General features: G+C 38.8%; 1 protein-coding gene across 1 annotated transcript; it reads right to left on the reverse strand.

The window, feature by feature from the left end:
• Positions 1-1,335: 1,335 nt before the first annotated feature.
• On the reverse strand, positions 1,336-19,850 carry LOC145768255 (diacylglycerol O-acyltransferase 1-like). The gene is made up of 16 exons (XM_082579737.1): positions 19,755-19,850; positions 9,556-9,718; positions 9,305-9,392; positions 8,565-8,605; positions 7,953-8,038; positions 7,473-7,525; positions 6,796-6,898; positions 5,495-5,623; positions 5,263-5,318; positions 4,787-4,921; positions 3,984-4,064; positions 3,504-3,548; positions 2,944-3,056; positions 2,489-2,642; positions 2,058-2,120; positions 1,336-1,619 (listed from the first exon to the last, which is right to left on the reverse strand). Exons 1-16 carry the CDS (start codon positions 19,828-19,830, stop codon positions 1,458-1,460), a joined length of 1,548 nt encoding a protein of 515 aa, XP_082435863.1. The 5' UTR covers positions 19,831-19,850; the 3' UTR covers positions 1,336-1,457.
• Between the last annotated feature and the right edge of the window lie 288 nt (positions 19,851-20,138).

Here is a 20,138-nt window from a genome sequence, read left to right on the forward strand (position 1 = left end):
AAATGTAATTCTAATATTCAGGTCTGAGCAACGTACAAGAAAGCCTGAACAATGAATATGTTGAAGCTATCAACATCTTCAAATCCGGCCATTTGTGAAGTGTCTTTGAACGACATATTTAGAAATTGTTCTTTAGGCAGAAAAAATCTAAAACAACTTTTGAAAACTTTCTACGAAAATCAAACAAGACATTCTCTGAGTTCAGTGAGCAGGGGCATAGACGTAGCCGGGGGGGGGCGAAAGGGGCCATGGCCCCCTCCAAATTTTCAAAGTTTTGATTCCGAAGTTGAACCCTTTTTTGAAAATATAATAAAATTTGTAGAAATTTATATCGTTTTCCAAGACATCAGGCTATTAACACCTCCCAGGACTTGTTTTAGACACACAGAAAGACACCAATAAATTTTGCAAATCGTAAATCGCGCAAAGTTTGCGCGATTTACGCTTCTTTTAACTAATCTGTGGAAGCAATTTCAGAATCGCTTACTCTGTTGGGTTTTTGTGTAGTTTTTGAGTAGCTGAGTTTTTGGTGTTCTCTAATTTTAGCCGCAGTTTTGCCCGTTCGTGTGTAAGAGCTACCTTTAATAAGTTAATAGCTGTTTATCTGATAATAAATTTCATACAAATATTACGGACCCTAAAAGTGTTTCCAGAAAGCTCTATAATCCAATATTTGAGTGTAATTTTGCAAAGTTTTCCGGGGGAGTACACCCCCGGACCCCCATAGAATACGCGTGCCTTCGGCACGCTCTAACCCCCCCACCAGTTTTATTGTTTCCCTTGCTCAACCCACCAGTATACATCAGGTGATGATGTTTTAAATCAAACACTTTGTCGTTCTCTTTAATTTATCTTATTTGCCCCCCCTCCCCAAAAAAAATTTTCTGGCTACGCCACTGAGCAGGGGGTCAAACAATTTATGGCTGGTAGCATACAGCTCACTTGTCTCATGTTCAGGAATTTCACATATCAGAATCATGTAGTAATATTATTGTACAATAGCAGGGTGGCCCAGGGGATTGTGCGTCCATCACGAAGTCCAAGGGAACTGAGTTCGATACTACATCAAGCAATCGAATTTTACGACCATTAATTTTGCTTGACAAAAAGATTTCATGATCAGAAGATATCCTGGAACGTAGGGGAATCGAACTCTGATTTGGTGTTTGAACTATCTTAGATGTCATGAAAATAGTGAAACTGCGACATATGTAACGCTCCTGGATAGATGACAATGTGAGGGCACCAGTTCAATTTCTCACCAGCGCATACTAGAAATCAAGGAGATACCTGGTTCGATTCCCCGGAATAACTTGGAGCCAACCACACGATACGAACCAAAAGTGCCATTTCATTGTAAGACGCTCAAATACAAAACATGGACCGTGGAACGAAAGACAAATTGCACAGGAATCACATGATTCTTGACGACAGACGACACCAGCTTCAATTGTTCATTATAATACTGATGGGTCGGAGTAATTAAACACGTAATAATAATAAACGTAAGCTAAGATGGCGATGGGTTGTCCCAGGATGAGGGAGATCCACACGATCATGTTGCCATAGTGACTGCTGAAGCGTTTTGTTACAGCCTCGGTTACCATGGAGAGGGGTATCTGATGAAAATATAAAACAATTGATGATAACATGACTCATCATTGGAAGCGGTGATTTAATGCATTGTCATATAGCCACCACCTGCATTCACATAGGTTAGCGTATTTTTAATCTGCAGGTCGTTGCAGCAGAGGAGGTTTGTTAACCAATCAGAAGGCAACATTTAAATCAGCTGATTATAGTCATTAAGAAAATTCAGTGACCGTTTCGCCGTCGGCAACGTGGCCTAACGGTTTGAGGGTTATTCATTTCTATGACGTGGGTTCCATTCCCACCCTTGTCATCACTCTTTTTTCTTCTTTAATTACCAAACAAAGTTTAAAGCAAGAATTAATTTTATGGCTAACAGCTACAAGGGTCACAATAGGCTACCTGTACGACATGCTGTACGATTGATGACGTTGATAGAAAGCTACACGAGGCAACAAGCCACTCACCTGCATGGTCATTCCGAAGAATGCCCATAACTTGAACATGTGGAGAGGTATCGAGACCAGGTACTGGAAAAATTATTCGTGATTAGTTGAGCTTGCAGCACAACGTACATGACAATGTGCATCAGCTGGTGGATAATTTCTTAAAAGTGCAACTTCTAAAGCAGCACGGACTACGGACAAGTCGCAAATCTGACCCGTATTTTAAGCAACTTCTATCGTTCGGGCACACAATATTGTTCCATCAAATTAGTTGAGAATCAGTGAATAGCTCCAAAGCCTCCAATCATCCAAAATACAAACCAGAAATATCAGGCTATGTCCCGGCTAAGTTACATCCCAGATGCGCAATTTTACTTCAATCGATGCAACGTTTATACTCGTAATTTGAAGATTGAATTGAATCTACGGTGATGTTCGAATGCCACACTTACCTCATGGAAGAATGCGGAGAGAAGGAAAACCATGATCTGCGCGGTCTTCCTGCTGACTCCTGTGGAGAGGAGCGGCTTGTATAGATGTCGTACACACCACTTGTGGACGGGAATATTCCAGGCCTGCCAGAAGTACACGATGGTGGGGGAGTTCCTGCGATCAACGTCATGATTGTTTGTTACGTCACACTCAGCATCATATGATTGTGTTGCTCACAAAGTGCCCAACTATATGTGTGTTTTACTTCGGATAAGCCGAATCATTATCATCTGAATGATAATAATTATTAATCTAAACTCTAAAAGAAAATTTCCTTGAGCCATAAATCGTCTGTGGTTTGTTGCTCATATTCTACAAACGGGCCACCGTGAACCAACCATGAGACTTCAACACATCAAAAAAACTGACGAAGATGTAGCAAGTTATGACGCCACCGAGCGGACACATGACTCACCACCAGTCCCTGTAGAATTCCCTGTCCGCGAACTTCATGACTTCGGCCACTGCGTTGAGGAGGGAGTGAAAGAAGAGGTAGAAGAATATCAACCAAATAAGGTGGTTTGGTATCTGTGGCCACAACGGTTCATGTTAAACTTGTGTTGGTAAGAACGTTCATCTTCAAACGTGATAAGTTTTTTTTAAATTTAACTTTATTTTACTGGGCAGTGTGGCCGCTAAAATAAACCGTCACCTCCGGTTGAGTGGTTCATACTTTTAATTTGTCTTGTAGCAGTTGTCTAGTTTTAATAGCTTGCTTTGCTTGATATTGTGTCTGGTGATGATAATATTCATTGTATACCCTCTTTTACATTGAGTTGGTTGTAAATGACTTGTTGTATTGAGTCTACTCTAAACCAAACACAAGATCAATAAAAGCTGAACAAATCAAATCATTGCCGTCCAAGAAAAACGCTTACAGATTATTTTATTCTTATTCTATTTGAATAAGGACTTCCAAGGTGCTCACTCTTGGACAGCAGTGGTTTCATCCAGAGAAGTACGTAACAGACTCACCGATAACTTGAGCAGCCTTTCCACCACAACTGAACCCTCACTTTTCTGAAACAAATTATTCATGGTCACCACACGGTGGCGCACAACTAACAGAAAGGTTTGAAGTTTACGAGTCTTGTCAGGCCTCAGAGGCGCTTGCTGCAACTAACTTATGACCATCGTGCGATGCAAAATTAACGTTATTTCAACGTGAGAGCAGTGGGGTATTTTGATCGCTCAAAGGGCGATCAGCTCAACACTAGTTGATAACACGTGGCTGTGTCATTAGCAAGATACTTAATGATATAAAATTGGACACGACTCGCTTCCTCGTCTACCTCATTATTGTCGACCTTTCACCTTGAACTTGTACAAAAAGATCAAAGGTCATGCTGGTTGCTACGTCATAATCAGGATTGTTGTCGAACAATCCTCCCTAGACGTTCCAAGCTGAATGAGACCCTCAATACCGTCTCGTGGTTGTCACCAACCGGAACTTACATGTATGGGAAGAATGGCTTTCCTGAGAACCGGCACAATCCACTGCTGGGTCAGGGCGACTTCGAGGTGGAACAAAAACAACTGAAAAGAAATGAAACATTGGTACCAGGTACCCCTCGTAGACTGCACGATACTGACCTGCAATGATCTACAATAATAATGTTATCATTGATCCAATCATCGTGACGTCATACAAGTCTCAAAGGGTGGTAGGTTGGAGTCCACCAACCCCCATGTAGGATGTAGCTAGGGCATTAGGGTAAACAATATAAATTGTTTCGCACATTTTCCATTCAAAGGAATATTGGGAACTATCTGCAACCTTTCCTTTATACCGTTGTCAAGCTTGTGAGTTCCTTTTCAATTCCTGCATGTCTTGACATCAAACTAGATTTTCAACTGATCTTGAAATCAAACTATGGATTCCAACCTGCTCGGAATGCTACATTGAAAGCTTTTTAACAGAAAAACATTTAAACGACGTTGAATAATATCTGAATGCCACGTCTGAAGATTTGTTTGAAAAGCCACAACCGCTCCCGAGAACCAGCGCAGCTTACACGAGGTGATTACGATGGTGGCATCATCCAGGGCGGTTTGTTTGGACAACTTTCTTTCAAGCAAACAATGCCAGTGTTTGTGTTGCCGTCATGCGCGGAAATAACCGACGTTTCCATAATACAACGCAATATGACGTAACACAACGGTTCAGCAAATGATGGCCGTACGTTTATTGTCAAACAATGTAATCTATCTGCACAATGCAAACTGTATCGACTTCAAAGATTCAGCAAGTCACTCACCAATTCAAGTATCCTCCTCCCGAGGTAAGCCTTGTTGATGGACTTGGTGCGGGGGTAGTTCGGTTCGTAGCACAATGTGGGGGAGCACATGAAGTAATACAAGTTGCGGTAGCTCAAGTTGTACGGATATTTTACCTAAAAATAAGTTCAAATGACGTAAAACAACAGCAATTAGCATAAAACAATAAGGCCACTTCAAAACGCCGTAAAAACTTTATGGTCCGATAACTGATAGGTTGTTGCCATGGCAATGCAGAACATACAGCGTGCAACAAAACTATAGTCTGATCAACTACATCACCAGCGCGCCATTCTGATCACGTGGTGGGCAACCGTTGCTATGGCGAGCACTCGCGCTATACCAAAATACCAGTGGTCGTCATAGGGGGATCACGGTCGGCATAACGAGAGTAGGGTGAAAGAATAATCCCACTACAGATAGACATGATCAATTAACCCAACAAGACTGCAATCACCTTGACAGCTTCCGCACTATCCCGGATGTCTTTCAACGCTGAGGAAGGCATGGACACTGAGATGCAAAAATATGAGTTCGATAAATATCAATAGAACCCGGAAGTCATGTCACGTCACATACGTGGCGCCTACAATCCAATCAGTGGTTGACAGTCAATCTATTGAAGGTAAACTCGTCGTCGTTCACTGATCCAAACTACATGACTTTCATACCACTGGAGGGCGACTCACTCGTTCTCTGTATCTTCCTCTTTCCCATCGTCTTCATGTAGTCCTCTCTGTACCACTTGTTGGCTTGGGCGTACGACCACAGCTTGAGGAAGACGGTCACATACACGCTGCATGCCACCAACGAGCCGACTGTGGGAGGACAAGCCACGTTATGAATCAACCACAAGGTATCCCGACACTCGCTGCTAAGCTATCTTTAAGTTAGAATCATAAGCTCAGTGAAATACCCTATGGAAGAAAACGTTGGGACAAAGTTGCCAAAATAGTAAACAAAGTGCGCCAAGTTGTACATGAACATTTCAACTAATTAATGCTCGTCCACTACTTTAGCTCGTCTATGTCAGTTCAAGATTGTGACGTGGATGCCAATGGTGGGGCTCTGAATAGATGCCACGATCATTTGTAACATAAACTACAGTAACACACATCAGAACGGCATGCGGCACTGCGGCCAAGGCTATTACGGTCCACGACGTTCAGGCGCAGTAGTTATGTAGACCCCCAAGCGCTATGTTGAGTGAAGTGTATGCTATTGGGTACATGGTGCTTGCGACAGGACGGTAACATAATAAACAGGAAACAATCTCACGTGAGAGGATGGTCTAATGAGATTGTGTGACCTGTGAAGTATTAAAACAAAATTTCTCCACTCAGTATTTTATTGAAAAACCACAGGAAGCGCAAAACAGTTCAGTAATTAATATAAAAAGTTATAAAATTGCGTATAATCTGGAAAATATAAAACGTGGGAAATATTCCGACAAGATTTCAGTAGAAAATTCCAATTTGTTTGTTGTGTGACCAACTCAAAGACAAATGTCATGCAGCAACATAACAAACCTAAGTAATTGTAACTTCTTTTTAGCTTCATTGGGTCTATTAAACGCGATGAAACAATTAAAACATTATTTTCTGTTTGATACAAACTTCGTATAAAAAGCATTGTCCAAGATATTCCAAGAGTCTATGCTATCATGCCCAAAAAATAAAAAAAATATGACAACAGATAGGACATTCCCTTATTAATAACCCACTGCCTGCCAAGCGTGAGTTATTTGTTTATTGATAAAACACCCTGTGCCTGTCACAAGCTTCTTGCGCCCAATGAAACACACTTTACTCGAAATAGCGCCAAATCGTCTGGTGCCACAGCGTTTGCGCCTACATGAGAAGCGCCTTAACGCTGTCCGAGGTATCATGGTCAGTTCCCACACCACGGTCTCGGAATCCCGGTGCGCACGAAACGAACAACCAGAAGTTACCAGGATGGGATATGAACAAAATGTTTGGTGATAACTCACTTGGATTTGGAGGCTGGCTGAGGATACGGATCGGAGGTAGAATGATTGTGATAAAGAGATTGATTGAATGAAGAACAACTCCAGTTTTTGGAGAGATGTGATTCTACAAGGATAGAAACAAATTTGCCGACATTTCTTAGAAATATCCACTTTCTTTTTCAACTACAATGTTAGACAGTAAACCATACGAATCGTAAAAAGATCTTAACCTAATACTGTACCACAATATTTTTGACAAGATGAATTGAAGTGAACACGAAACAACCGCAAGCGATCTCAATTCAATCGGTTAGAAGGGAAGGCGCTGAAATTCGAGAGCAAACGATCAACGGGGAAACTCAAACAGTCTCATTCATGTGGAAGATTGCGTTGTCATGATGCAGACGGTTGTTCTTGCTAAGAGTTTTAAGCTGTCTGATGTCACATAGTTCTTACCAACCTCTGGAATTATTTGCTGAAAATGAAGCTTTGATTCTAACTCTGGTCAAGGCATACCAAACCACTGCCCAACTATGAATTCCTAGCTTTGAGCAAGCAAGACGCAACAGCGTCAAGCAGAGCGGAACGTTGGTAGTGGTAGCTTGCTCTGGTTGAGGAATGTGTTTTTGGTTAATAGCGCACCCTAAGTTTGTGCCGATACAAATTAATGATTAAACAAATGGAACGACATCACTTACTTTAGCGAGCAGCCTCTCTAGATGGAATGCTGCAAAAATGAAGATGTTCGAGGCTGTAATAAACAAAGTTTCTGGTTACCATGGTCACCAATAATAATCATAATTTTATTTCGCGCCATTGCAACAACATAGAGGGGGCCAACACTGCGATACAACAGACAACATGAAGGGACATAATTATAGTCTTCGGGTCAGCTGCTAACCTTATTTTGAGTTGCCATTAAGCCGAGACACAGCCGCGTGCTCGCGGTGGCGAGCCGGCGTTTCGCAGATATTTTCACCAGGCAACCGAAAAACCAGAGAAAAAGTTACTGATTGACACGCTTCAACTGCTGTCGCGACTTTGGTATTGGGAGATCGAAGTTTAAATCTCGTTATAACTTTATCAAACAAGACTACACAGACACACTCAAAACATCACTAGATAAGTTCGTACTTCAATAGAATGATGTTTCGTTTACACTTTAACAGAATACTTACCACAAATAAGCAACAGGTTGGGCCATTCATAAGGATTGTGAAGCACAGTTGCCGCCCACTGGACGGGGTCTACCAGGATACCATACCTGCGCAGATGACACACAAACATTTATAATCGTTCAAATAAAACCTTCCTGTTGTTAGCGTCAGCAATGTTGACTATATTTCAATCACTGCAATGGAGATGATTCATTGGTGAATTAAACATCAGCATGGGGTGGCATGCAATGCTACTGGAAATATAACATTGCCACGCAATTTCACAACAAACGTTACATCTATGCATAGGCGCCGACTCCAGAGGGGCGGGGGGGCGGCGCCCCCCGTGAATTTAGCTCGGGGTGGCTGCCCCCCCGCAAATTATTTAAAAAAAATTCTAAATCAAATGTTTCTAAGTTCAGATTTGCGTTAGTTTGACTTTCATTGCGGATCAATCTCATTAAAAGATCTACTTGTTGCAACAAGAGCGCTGCTTGCCACGCAATTTCACAACAAACGTTACATCTATGATCTATGGTACATCTCTGTTCACTGGATTCTTATTGTAAATGTTGAAACTTCGGACAATGCCCAAACAACTGTGCCTCAAGGATTCGATGACATGCAACTTACTTCATAATGTTTTCAAGGAACACTCTGGCATTGGAAACAACCTGGTGGAAACATAGTAAAGATTATTGAAAACTTTGCATTATGTGAATTATATTGATGTGGTATTCAAGAGATCTTGCAACGTTGAGCATAGATTGTCCATGGGTAGCGTAAGATGTTTAACTAGCAACACCACAATACATTCAATATAGTGGAATAAACACATTATTTGACTGTTATTTGTGTTCAGTTATCAATAAATGCATGCATTGCGTACTATGGTTTCACAATTCACATATTGCAGCACTTAATATTATCACTAATGTTTCTTCAAGGCCATTAACATGAGGTATACATTGTTCCTGAGACCTGAGCCCAACACCCCAAACAGGTTCACAAATATGAGGCAATCTCATAGAGACGAAATGTTATTCTTTTACATAATTCCCATGCAAAGTTTTATTTGCGATGTTATATATAACTGCTTGGAATGAAACTGTTTGCATTAATTTTATACCACGTGTGCTTAAGCAACAACCGCGCTTTTCACTTAACTGTCTGTACTCCAACTCAACACCATTCAAACATTGCTGAATAATTGTTTACTACATGAAACTGCACAACAGAATGAAACTTGAAGAACTGGTCACAAGCGTATGAGACAAAGTTGCATCTGGTTTAAAATTGTTGGGCATTACAACAACGTGTTGCAGTATTTATAGATTGAGCAAAACTTTGAAAGCTGTCAAGTGTCAACTTACCAATAGAACGACACATAAATTAAGAAAGCCTCGATAGTCTTCAAATCCGCTGGTAGAGCTGAACAAGGATTGTCGAGGGCTGTGACACCTACAACACAACAATGTGATTACATGCGCAATAATTGACAAACATGAAATGTAGGTTTTTTTTTATTTACAGCGGTCAATTTTTTTCATGTTGTGAAAAGAGCAACTTTCTACCATGGAGACAACATACATCACAAATAAAAATTGAAAACTCAGTGTATTACGTTTTTATTCCATAAGATGGAATTTCTTTCATTTTTTCACCACTCTCTTGCGCTGTGTTAGACTTCCCATTGTCGTACTTATGATTTGTAGTGTCTGCAGCTACACTTGAGCTGACCGTCCGGGGCTTACGCTTACGAAGAGTTGGTTCAGACATTTTTCTTTCTAGATATATATGTACAAAAGTATAAGAAAAACAAAAATAAAGTCTAAAAGAATACAAAAACAATTCTTAAAAATAAGTGAGAATAGATATGTTGCAGTGCGATAATAGCAAAACAGAGACGTGAAAAGTTTCCACTGCAAAACGATAATAACATTTATGTCGCTGAATTTGTTCAAACTTTAATATCTGTTGTAAATTTAATAAATCCCTAAAATAGGCTGAAACAAATCATCTGTTCCTTTGTGTTGCCATCATTGCTGTTTGAGGTATTTTTCTCACCGCCAATCCTTCCACCAGCCCATGTTGACAATACAGTAGTTTCTAATCTACAAGAAGCTGGGTACTGAAGAGCATCCACTACTTCTCTTGTTTTTTGTCAATCTAAATTAACATTAAACTAACTCTGCGGTACTACTAGCATGCACTACAGTATGCTCCGTGGTTGGGCTGGGTCTACACATTGGCACAGCAACAAATCCTCTATTGGCCAAGCGGAGAGAGCCTGCATAACGTCAGTTTGACATTCATTGTTAATAGTAGTCTGTGATCTGAGTCTGCACGTCCAAACCAAACAATTTCCTCACATAGGATAGAGAGTCCAGAGCATTGCAAATTGCAATGCAGAATGCTCACAGGTCAAGGTGTTGATATATTAGAAATAACAGTCTGCCACCATGCTATTACTACAGGGGTGTCCAAAGTCTGACTTGCGGGCCAACTACAGCTCGCGATGGTTTTTTATATTGGAGCCCATCCTTTAGGTGCAGACAGTTAGGCGCCTGCCAAATAGGTGCGCACACTGTTGCACCCGATCGTTCAGGTGCTATTCCCAATAAAGTGCATTTCATTAGGTGGTTGATGGTAATACAGCAGGGTGGCATACACAGAATTTTCTCAGTGGGGGAGGCGGGAATTCGAAAACCATTTCAAATCAAAACAAAGACGAATATTAAAAAACGACTATTTTGTCACTGGGGGAGGAGGAATTCGATATAACGTGACATTTTGCTCAAGAGTAGACTAATGCTACTTCATAGTCTGACCAAAGTTTGAATTTAAAATGAACGACCAATTTTCTAATTATATGGCTTATTCAACCTAGTGACGTACGTACAACCCAACCCACTCGAAACTGCCAAAAAATAATTTTACTGTATCTGAAAAACTAGAGCCAATTTGAAAAACCAAAGTGCATTTTCGGAATCAGGGGCCTCAAAATATCCCAAGATCACTCTCACATGTTGTGTTTTAAAAAAAAAAATTTTGTTGATCTGTGTAATCAAGCATTTTTGATTAATCGTCTTCTTTGTGTGAACCTTTTTTGGCACTCCAGGGGTCGAGGGGCTCTGCCTTTCACCACCCTTGGGTAGTGGCGGCAACTCGGTCTAAATGGTTGGGCAGATGCCGAGCAGCCACTGAATAGATTCGTCATCCAGTTTATGAGTGTAATTTAACATATCGAATAGCTCCTGAATGACTGGATGCCACAGTGCACCACACTTAAATATTCTGACGCCACAGTGTGAACACGTATTTGGCAGGTACCTAACTGTCTGCATCTATAAGACGCAAACCTTTTTATACAGCCGCACCTGTTTAACTTTTAGCAAGCAGAGAAAAATATATATAAATAGTAACAATTTAACTTGCAGCAGTAAAACAATTATGGCAGTGACAGGTCTACAGCACTTTCTCAGACTTTAGAAAAATCCAGCGAGAAAGAGTTAGCATTGTTATTGCATCATGATCATGAAGTCAACATATTTTGCTCTAATGACTGTAGTGATGCAGCTGAACACTGGCCTAAACCAATTACAGAAGGTGAGTTAATAAAACTTTGGTAGATCTCAGTTGAAGGCTTAAAAAAGATATGGTAAATCTATTTTGTTTTTAACCTTTTATGGGCTATCTCCTAAACTTGTATAGCCTAAAATACTTAATAAATCTAGAATCATACTAATTATTAAATGAAGAAATTTAGTTTCTACCAGTACCAAGACTAAATAAAAAGTCTGAAAATAAAGTTTCTCAGTCAACTGGACCAGCCTACTTTGGACTCGGTACTTTTTTCGAGCTTGTAGGAGCTGAACAGTTTGCTGTAATCTTTTAATTTTCACGTATTAGGCATTGCTGACATTCAATTTATAGCTTAACTGTGTAAACATGGGCTCTCAATCCTTTGGTCTATTCCAGGGGTCACCAACCTTTTTTGCATGCGGGCCACTTTGGCACTAAGGAGAGCTGTGGCGGGCCGCACTAATAAAATTTTAGGTAGGTTGACTCTTATGCTAGAAATGAACGCATTTCGTGCCCTGTATTCAGCGTTACATGTTGTTACTATTTATCTTAGAATACCGCAGCAACAAAATTAGTCGAACAACGCTACCGCCAGGCCAAGCTTCTTTAACAACACTTTTGACTTCTTTAACAATGTCTAATAAACGAGGCCACTTGTTTTGCGCACTTGTAGCGAGGCGAACGGTTTCATTAGAATATTCGTCGCCAAGCAAGAGTGATGTCACTTCGCTTCGCAAAAGATATCTTGCAATTAACAGTTTCAGTAACCAAACAAATGTTTGACACATCGCAATACAGGCAACAACAGTGACCTGCTATGCTGCTAACATATCAGCGAACAATAGGCTCCAATAACGGGGAGAAAGAAACTAGGCACCATGAAACAAACACTTGTAGAAATTACCGAAAAAAAACGTTTCTATCGTAACTCATGAACAGTGTTCCTTCTAAAAAAGCAATGAGTTGGTTTTTCATCTTTTTGTGAGAGTCTATAAAACCGTATTTCTTGATTATTTGACAACTGTTACTTGCGGTGCTTATCAGCATGGCAAGAATTGTTGATTAACAACATTTTGCAGTATCAAACTAAATATTTTCATAATTCAACCAGAAGTTGTCTTTTGAAAATACAACCATAATACAACCAGAAGTTGTCTTTTGAAAATACAACCATAACACAACCAGAAGTTGTCTTATGAAAATACAACCATAATGCAAACAGAAGTTGTCTTATGAAAATACAGCCATAATACAACCAGAAGTTGTCTTATGAAAATACAACCAGAATTAATACAAACAACACCTGTCAGAAGATATTTCATTTTATTGATACAACCAGAAAAAGTCTTTAAATTTATATATGATACTTTGTCAATTCATTATAAATTGACTTGGCACACCGGCCTATTTTGCTAACAAAAACTTGCTTAAAGGGAACACTGCTTGTGAAACACAATAACGGTGAAACGCACACTAGTGTTTACATGACACTCACAAACTTAAAATAAGCAACCCTATGCTCACAGACAATTTCGAAATTCGAAAACAGACATTTTAATCAACCACTGGGACATTGTGGCTGGACATCGCATTGGAATAACGTTGAGCGACCCCCACCTAGAACTACAATCTGAATGGTCGGTGGAATCGTATGCAAAGCGAAAATAATATGCTTCCCGGAAAGTATTTTTTACCTTCATGCTCATTGACTCCTCAAGAAAAGTATTTTTGATTATACTTGTACGCTGATACCTTCCGCGGGCCGCAGCGATACGGCATGGCGGGCCGCATGCGGCCCGCCATTTGGTGACCTCTGGTCTATTCTAACTGATTTTATCCACTAAGAGTGCGAGTTGTATCATAGAATAGAAATAAAATCTAAATATTTGCATTGATTAGCTATTCCAAAATTCCAATTTTAGTTTAGTCAACATAATATGAATAATAATGTGTTTTTAATAGAGATGGGCAATTGAAAATACTGAATCGATTCAAATCCTAAGGGCAACACTAAAAGGCAGAAATGCAGAACGCGGAAATAAGCCGGGCTTGAAATGGCGTATTGTCCGCAGAAGTAGCGATTTAATGCCGATGTAGAAAACGCGGAAATACGATCTTGGCATCCATATTGTTTAACATAGCGACACCTTCATCATGAAAGAATGAAATGTTGCAACATGGAAAAAGGCGAAAATGCGATTTTTAACAACTCACCACCGAACCTACTTTTATGTTAAAATATCATTGAAAGATATTGTTTAGAAGCAATTGTGAGGTCATTAAATACTTTAACTGTTTTAATTCCACAGTTATTGGAGTAAATTTTGAAATTTAATGGAATTTATTGAAATAGGAAAAAGGCAGAAATGCGATTTTTAGCCACAACTCAATACCGAACATTTTCTTATGTTGAAATATCATTGAAAGATATTATTTAGAAGCAATTGTGAGATCATTAAATACTATGATCAAAAGTGGGAAAAAACTAACTGGAAAAAGAGATCTGGTACTATGACACTTCCTCAAAAGGGCACTTCCTTTTGAGGAAGTGTCATAGTACCAGATCTTCTTTTCCAGTTAGTTTTTTCCTACTTTTGATCATAGATACGGTTTTTTATAGTTGTTCCATCCCTTGTCGCATATTTCTGCCGCATTGAATGCTAACTTTTGCATATTGCTAGTTTTGCATGATGATGTAATAGAAGCGTTTATTCTAGCTTTCACCGACAAAGCATTTCTGTAATCTTCCTGATTAGTAAATTTTATTTGAATTTTCAACTGTTTGCCGTTACTTGCTCAAGCTAGGCCAAATTATACTATTCGATAGTTGCGTTTTCGCCAATACAATGAAGAAAAGGAAAAGAAAATGGAGGCCCTGAACAATTTATCTAATTAATACCGTATGTAAATTTTCGTTCTTTTGGTACAGTTGTGCTGATATTTATATTGTAGGCTAATTTTTGTTTCAAATAATTTTGTTTCGATCCAGTTGTGCTGAAGAGTTCCAATGAATGAAAACCGGTTCCACAACATATAATAAATTAAAAATTAAATTTTATTGAAATACTATTGTGAGTGTTTGCCTGTACAAATGTTTTAAGGTTCAGACTTTAGGAAAAAAATCTATTGATTTGTTTTCTTAAATACTATGACTGTTTTAATTCTAAAGTTATTTCGGCTTATTTCCGCATTTCCGCCTTTTAGTGTTGCCCAAATCCTAAACTGTTTGGACAAATCGAATCCTAAGAATAGGATTCAGTTTAGGTTATATCTCATTTTTTATACTTTTCCTCATTAAATTTATGTCATTGATTACTTGTGGACTATGCATAAGCAGCGCAACAAATAAAAAAAATACCTTTTTAGGAATAGAACATAAGTTTGATTTATATAATACAGAGTAAACTATGTTATGACAGAATATTTGCATATGCAAATAGGGCATAAAGAGGTAATTCCGGACAGAATTTCCGTTTTCGGAATACCATTGCTCACGTGTTGCTTTTAAATTGACCCCAATGCAAATTTAAGACATTCACGCATGTCGCATATGTTAATAGTATGCTACAGCAATTTTCTAAAATTATTTTAAGATGGCCACAAGATGAGGCCTACATTTCCAGTGCCTAACTATCCGGAATTACCCCGTCTGTGGGGTAATTCTGGACATGCACACTTTTAATGCAAAAAACGAAATTTCCCCGTAGCCTTACCGTTACAGGTAATTCCGGACAGCACAGAAACTTTATTTTTTCAGTATTTCACAACATTTGGCGCTCGAAAGCTAAATTATATGTATATAAAAAAGGAACATTTTGCTCACTCTGAAAAAGATTGTGTTTGAATGTTTTTTTTATCCTTGGACTGGGGAAGTCACTTTATGAACGCATTAATGTATTTTGTTTGTGTTGTGTTGTTTACTTACTTTGTTATTTTGTATTTACGTGTGCATTTATTCTTTATACTTCTGTTTTGAAATAAAATGAACTGATAATACGATTAGAACAGGAATTACCCCAGGCTGTCCGGAAGTACCTCATGTCCGGAATTACTCCATTATACCTTACATAAACACATATTATGTAAAATCTATTTTTAAAATTACAGCTTACTTTTCAACTCAATACCCTGATTGCTCATATCTTAAACACAACATAATATCTGCGCTATGCTGTTTGTAGAATTCGCTTATGCTACTATCAAATCAACACTGTGCAGACATGGAAACAGGCTTTGTTTCCAGTAGGCTAATGAGGTTCTGGTAAAGCTAGTAAGATCAATCCCCTGCATGTGGATACCTATCGTATTGATCACAAAACGTCAAAAGCAACATAGCATAGGCTACCATACTCATGGTCTGTTTTTCATTATTACCCCAATATAACTACGAGACGTAGGTGGCAATCACCCATTAAATTGCTTTTTATTAACACTATTTTACCCTTATCTGGTCTAAAATATATTATTATAAAATAGTGTAGTTTCTTTTTTCTGTTATATTTTTCAATCGTAACCTTTGTACTTAGGCTACTGCAAAAGGTTAAAAACACAAGCCTGACAGAATTAACTGATGGCAAAAGCACCTTACATACAAAATTCTAGCAAGTCAGCACACTCCACCAACCGACTGTACTTCCGCAAGCACTAAAACAGACTAGTATGTTTGCTGTGGTAAACTCTACATTCTACAACACCAATCGCCAACACACGCAGTGCAACAAATACTACAGAAATGGAAAAGTGCAAAACAAAATTCCCAGCTGTTGTCTTGTCAGAGTTGCCAGTCAAAAATTTTCAGAGCGACAAAATATACACCAAGTCAAAAACAACCAAGTTTGCATTTGTAAATACAACAGAAAACATATCTACTTTTAGAATCGTTAAACTAAAATTTAATAAATAAATTACTTCAATCTTCAAAAACTAGATAAGCACAAATTAAATAACTTTGGAAATGGACGCAACGTTAAACTTATTCACTTTAAAGAGACAACAAAACGATAATCTTCACGTTTACTGGTTGATTAATTACTAACACAACTCATCAAGAGCTGTGCATCACACGTTGATTATTATCAAAGCTCTTGGTAACACACCACGGCCTACCAATATGGCAGTTGTCTATTAAGTTTGTTTTTACATGTTATTTTGTTATTTTTTTACAGGCCTGGGCTAGGCCTATAGCCGTATAGGCTATTTTTTTCTCTCAGACACCAATTTTTGAGTTTTTTCACATTTGCTTCAATTTTCAAACTTCTAAAGTTCTTGCGATTGTGCCAAACTCCTTGAATTTAGTAAAATCTTTTTCTCTCGAGCACGCTTTAACGTTCTCAGTTTGTCGCTTGTATAGGCTACCTTTTTTAGACCCCTGCTATGTTATGACAAATGAAATTGCTTTTTTGCTTTGATGGTCATTAGTTGGAAATAAAACATGAAACTGAACTTTCAACTTATTTCCGTCTTAATCACGTTTAACTTTTGTGCTTTGTCGCTTCTACCTTTTTCTAAACCTTTGCTCTGTTGACGTGTATTGTTCTCGCTGGTCGTTCTGGTTCGTCTGGTCTTAAGGTTGTGATGTTCATGAATAAAAACAACAAAACTTTAAGATAATCGGCAATATGAGACTTATGATAATGATCGTTATGATTGTGGAAATGTTAAACTACGGACTAAGAAAGCTTTTTTGATAGCTTGCATCGACAGTTTCGAATGTCATAGCCCACTTATGGATGCTTTAAATCACTATCGCAGGCACGGTTACCGAGTTTGAAGAGGAAAGTTTCTGCTTGTTGTTGAAGTGTTGTTTTAAATTATTCCATCCACTAGGTCCCGCTGAATGGAGAGCAAGCTTTACAATCCGAGAGTCGAACCAGCGCCGCTCGAACTTGTTTGTTTTTGTGTACAAAGTCAAGCGTTTTTCCAACTTAGCCATCGGGGCGGATGGACGGCCAACTAATAATTATGCTACAAAATAGGCTAGTCTTTTTCTTTTCAGCTGTCATATTGTGCAGTTATATCACAGTCTAAATATAGAGACTGTGGTTATATTGTGCTGTTGTCACAATAAGCTTGCATGGAAAATAAAATAGTCGTTGATATTTTCATTATCTGTATTTCTATTTGTGGAATTTTCTTTGCCTACCTTGTTCTTGTTCATAATCAACTCTTTTTCCTTGTATTCTTTTACTAACAAGTTGTGTTTTCCACATTTTTTGCTATTTACATAATATTCTCCGAAAAGGTGGTTACTCCTTAAGTTATAGCAAAGTCAGAAGTAAAGCAAAATAATTGGGTAATTCGTGGGGTGCAGATGAAAGGGTTTGTTTGTTTGTTTGTTTGTTTATCTTTATCCTGCATTGCAGGAAAGCGGACTTGAGCGCTATGCATCGGTGTACGCCTTCCGACATACACCTGACCCACGCTGCAGCCGACGGCAATGTCTGTTTCCGGTTGTCTACTCTACTCATAACTTAAATTTGGTACTACCCATTACTCGAAATCGATCACTGGGTAGAGGCAATTATCGTAAAGTTTCTTGCCCAGAGAAACAACAGCAATTGCAGGTGGCTGGAGTCGAACATGCAGGCTCTCGACTGCGAGCCCAACGCGCTAACCACTCGACCACGGCTGCCGACAAATTGGGTGATTCCAATTTCTTTGTGCGCTATCTAAGCGGAAATATTGCATTGAAAGCAATGAGGTAGAACTGCAACCGTAAGTTAACTTCGTATAAAAATAGGCTAAATACAGTATATAGGAAAAAAACAGAACTTTCATTTCTTCAAAAAAAATAGTTTAAAAATATTAAATTATGAAGAAAAACTATGGCATTAAAAAATATGAAGAAACAAAAGTTATAAAAGTTTGTAAAACAACAGACCAAAACTCCACACCAAATATTTTTAGTTAGCTTTCCTTAAAAAAGATTAAATTCGTGAACGTTGGCAACTCTGCTTAACAAATGACACATGGTCATTGGTCAACAATGAAGCAACCTTTGTACCCGATTCTTCTAGTATGAGTATGACGTAACTAACGCGTGCGTGACGACATCGACACGATTTTCCGGGTGCACGCTTTGTCGCGTAAATTGTTGTTTCACATCGAAGCAGAAGCGTCTTCCATGCAGGACAAACAAGGCTTCTATTTCTCGCCACAAATATGATGAGATTTTCATGAAAAATGTGGCTTATATCCGTCGCATGTTTTCCAAGTAGTAGCCAATAGTATTGTAGTAGCCAATGTTGTAAGCATCAAACAATTGTGTTTATGATAAACGCTTTACGATCTTAGGCATGACTATTTGAAAAGAACGGGATAAAACATAAATCAAATGTAGCCTACAGCGATTTTAGGTATGACTCAATCCCGGATTATCCGAATAACCAAATTTGTGAAAGATTAAAGGAATGCTCTCGCAATGCGATCGACTCGTCAGCGCCTCTTCCGGCTGCACTGAAATTGCCTCTAGGCTATGGCGCTGAGTGTATTTCTGATATCCACAGCCAGTGGCGTAGTCGGGGGAGGAAATTGTCCCTAACCCCCAAAATATTTTAAATAAAAATTGCACACTATATTGCAGCATCATTTGACAAAGTTTTACTATTGATTTAGGCTGAAGGTAATTTCAAAATGGACAATTTTAAGGTATTTTTATCAAAAATTTCGGAGGCCCCCCAGACCCCCTATGGATGTACTGCTTTCAATGACTCGTTGCCGGGCTCAATTACATCATCTACTACAAATCTACATCTGAAAAAATACTTATTCGCCTCCCTAGAAATTTTGTGCTGGCTATGCTATGCATCTGTCCAGAGTAAAAACACAGCGTATCCAACACGTAGCAGTTCAAAAGGTTAGAAAAAAGCAGAGTAACAAAAATGAGGAGGTTACCACGTGTTAGACGTGAAATAAATGGAAAGGTTTGGGACGGTCACAACGAACCTCTGATAATTCAAATAGAAAAACTGGATTATATTTTATGATCTCATACCGCTTCACCATTCAACAAACGCGGGTTTGCATCAATATGTAGCCAGAAGGCCCTCTTCATTTCGACTTGCACCTCATGTGCACATTCTTTGGCTAGTCCTTACACAGGCAGCAAAATCGGTCATTTTTACACTATATAATAAAATACATTATAAAATACGTCTGCAGACGTTGAATCAATGTAAAAATGACAGATTTTCCTATCAGGGTAGTAACTTAGTTAGATTCAAATAAAATTTAACTTACCTCTTTTGTATTTTATTGGTCCAAGAACCTCAATTCCCATCCCGCTCACTTCAATGCCTTGGAATCCGTTTTGCATTCTATCAAATTTTGACAAAACAATCAACTAGTGACTGAATGAAAACCAAATCAAGCAAAAACTGCTTCTTTCCCAACTGGCAAATTAGTCCTTCTTTGCATTGATTTGCAGTCTGCAAATCAATGCAAAGAAGATCTAATTTGCACGTTGGACTGTCCCATTATTTTTCTGACAAGCTTTTCATTTCCAACATTCACTAGTGGTGATTTCCAGCGTTTATGATGAAAACGATTTGAAAAACGATGAAAAATTAGAACTGGGCAGTGTGCAGGTGTTTCAAACCTCGACGCATCTGCAGCACTTGGAGA

The sequence above is a fragment of the Aplidium turbinatum genome, chromosome 4 (assembly GCF_918807975.1).
Source record: "Aplidium turbinatum chromosome 4, kaAplTurb1.1, whole genome shotgun sequence".
NCBI classification, from domain to species: Eukaryota; Metazoa; Chordata; class Ascidiacea; order Aplousobranchia; family Polyclinidae; genus Aplidium; species Aplidium turbinatum.

Coding starts and splice junctions, on each gene's coding strand:
- LOC145768255 (XM_082579737.1), bottom strand. CDS start 19,830: ATGCAAAACGGATTCCAAGGCATTGAAGTGAGCGGGATGGGAATTGAG. Junction 7,526..7,952: donor CAACCTGTTGCTTATTTGTG/GTAAGTATTCTG, acceptor TGTTTATTACAG/CCTCGAACATCTTCATTTTT. Junction 4,065..4,786: donor GGAGGAGGATACTTGAATTG/GTGAGTGACTTG, acceptor ATTTCTTTTCAG/TTGTTTTTGTTCCACCTCGA.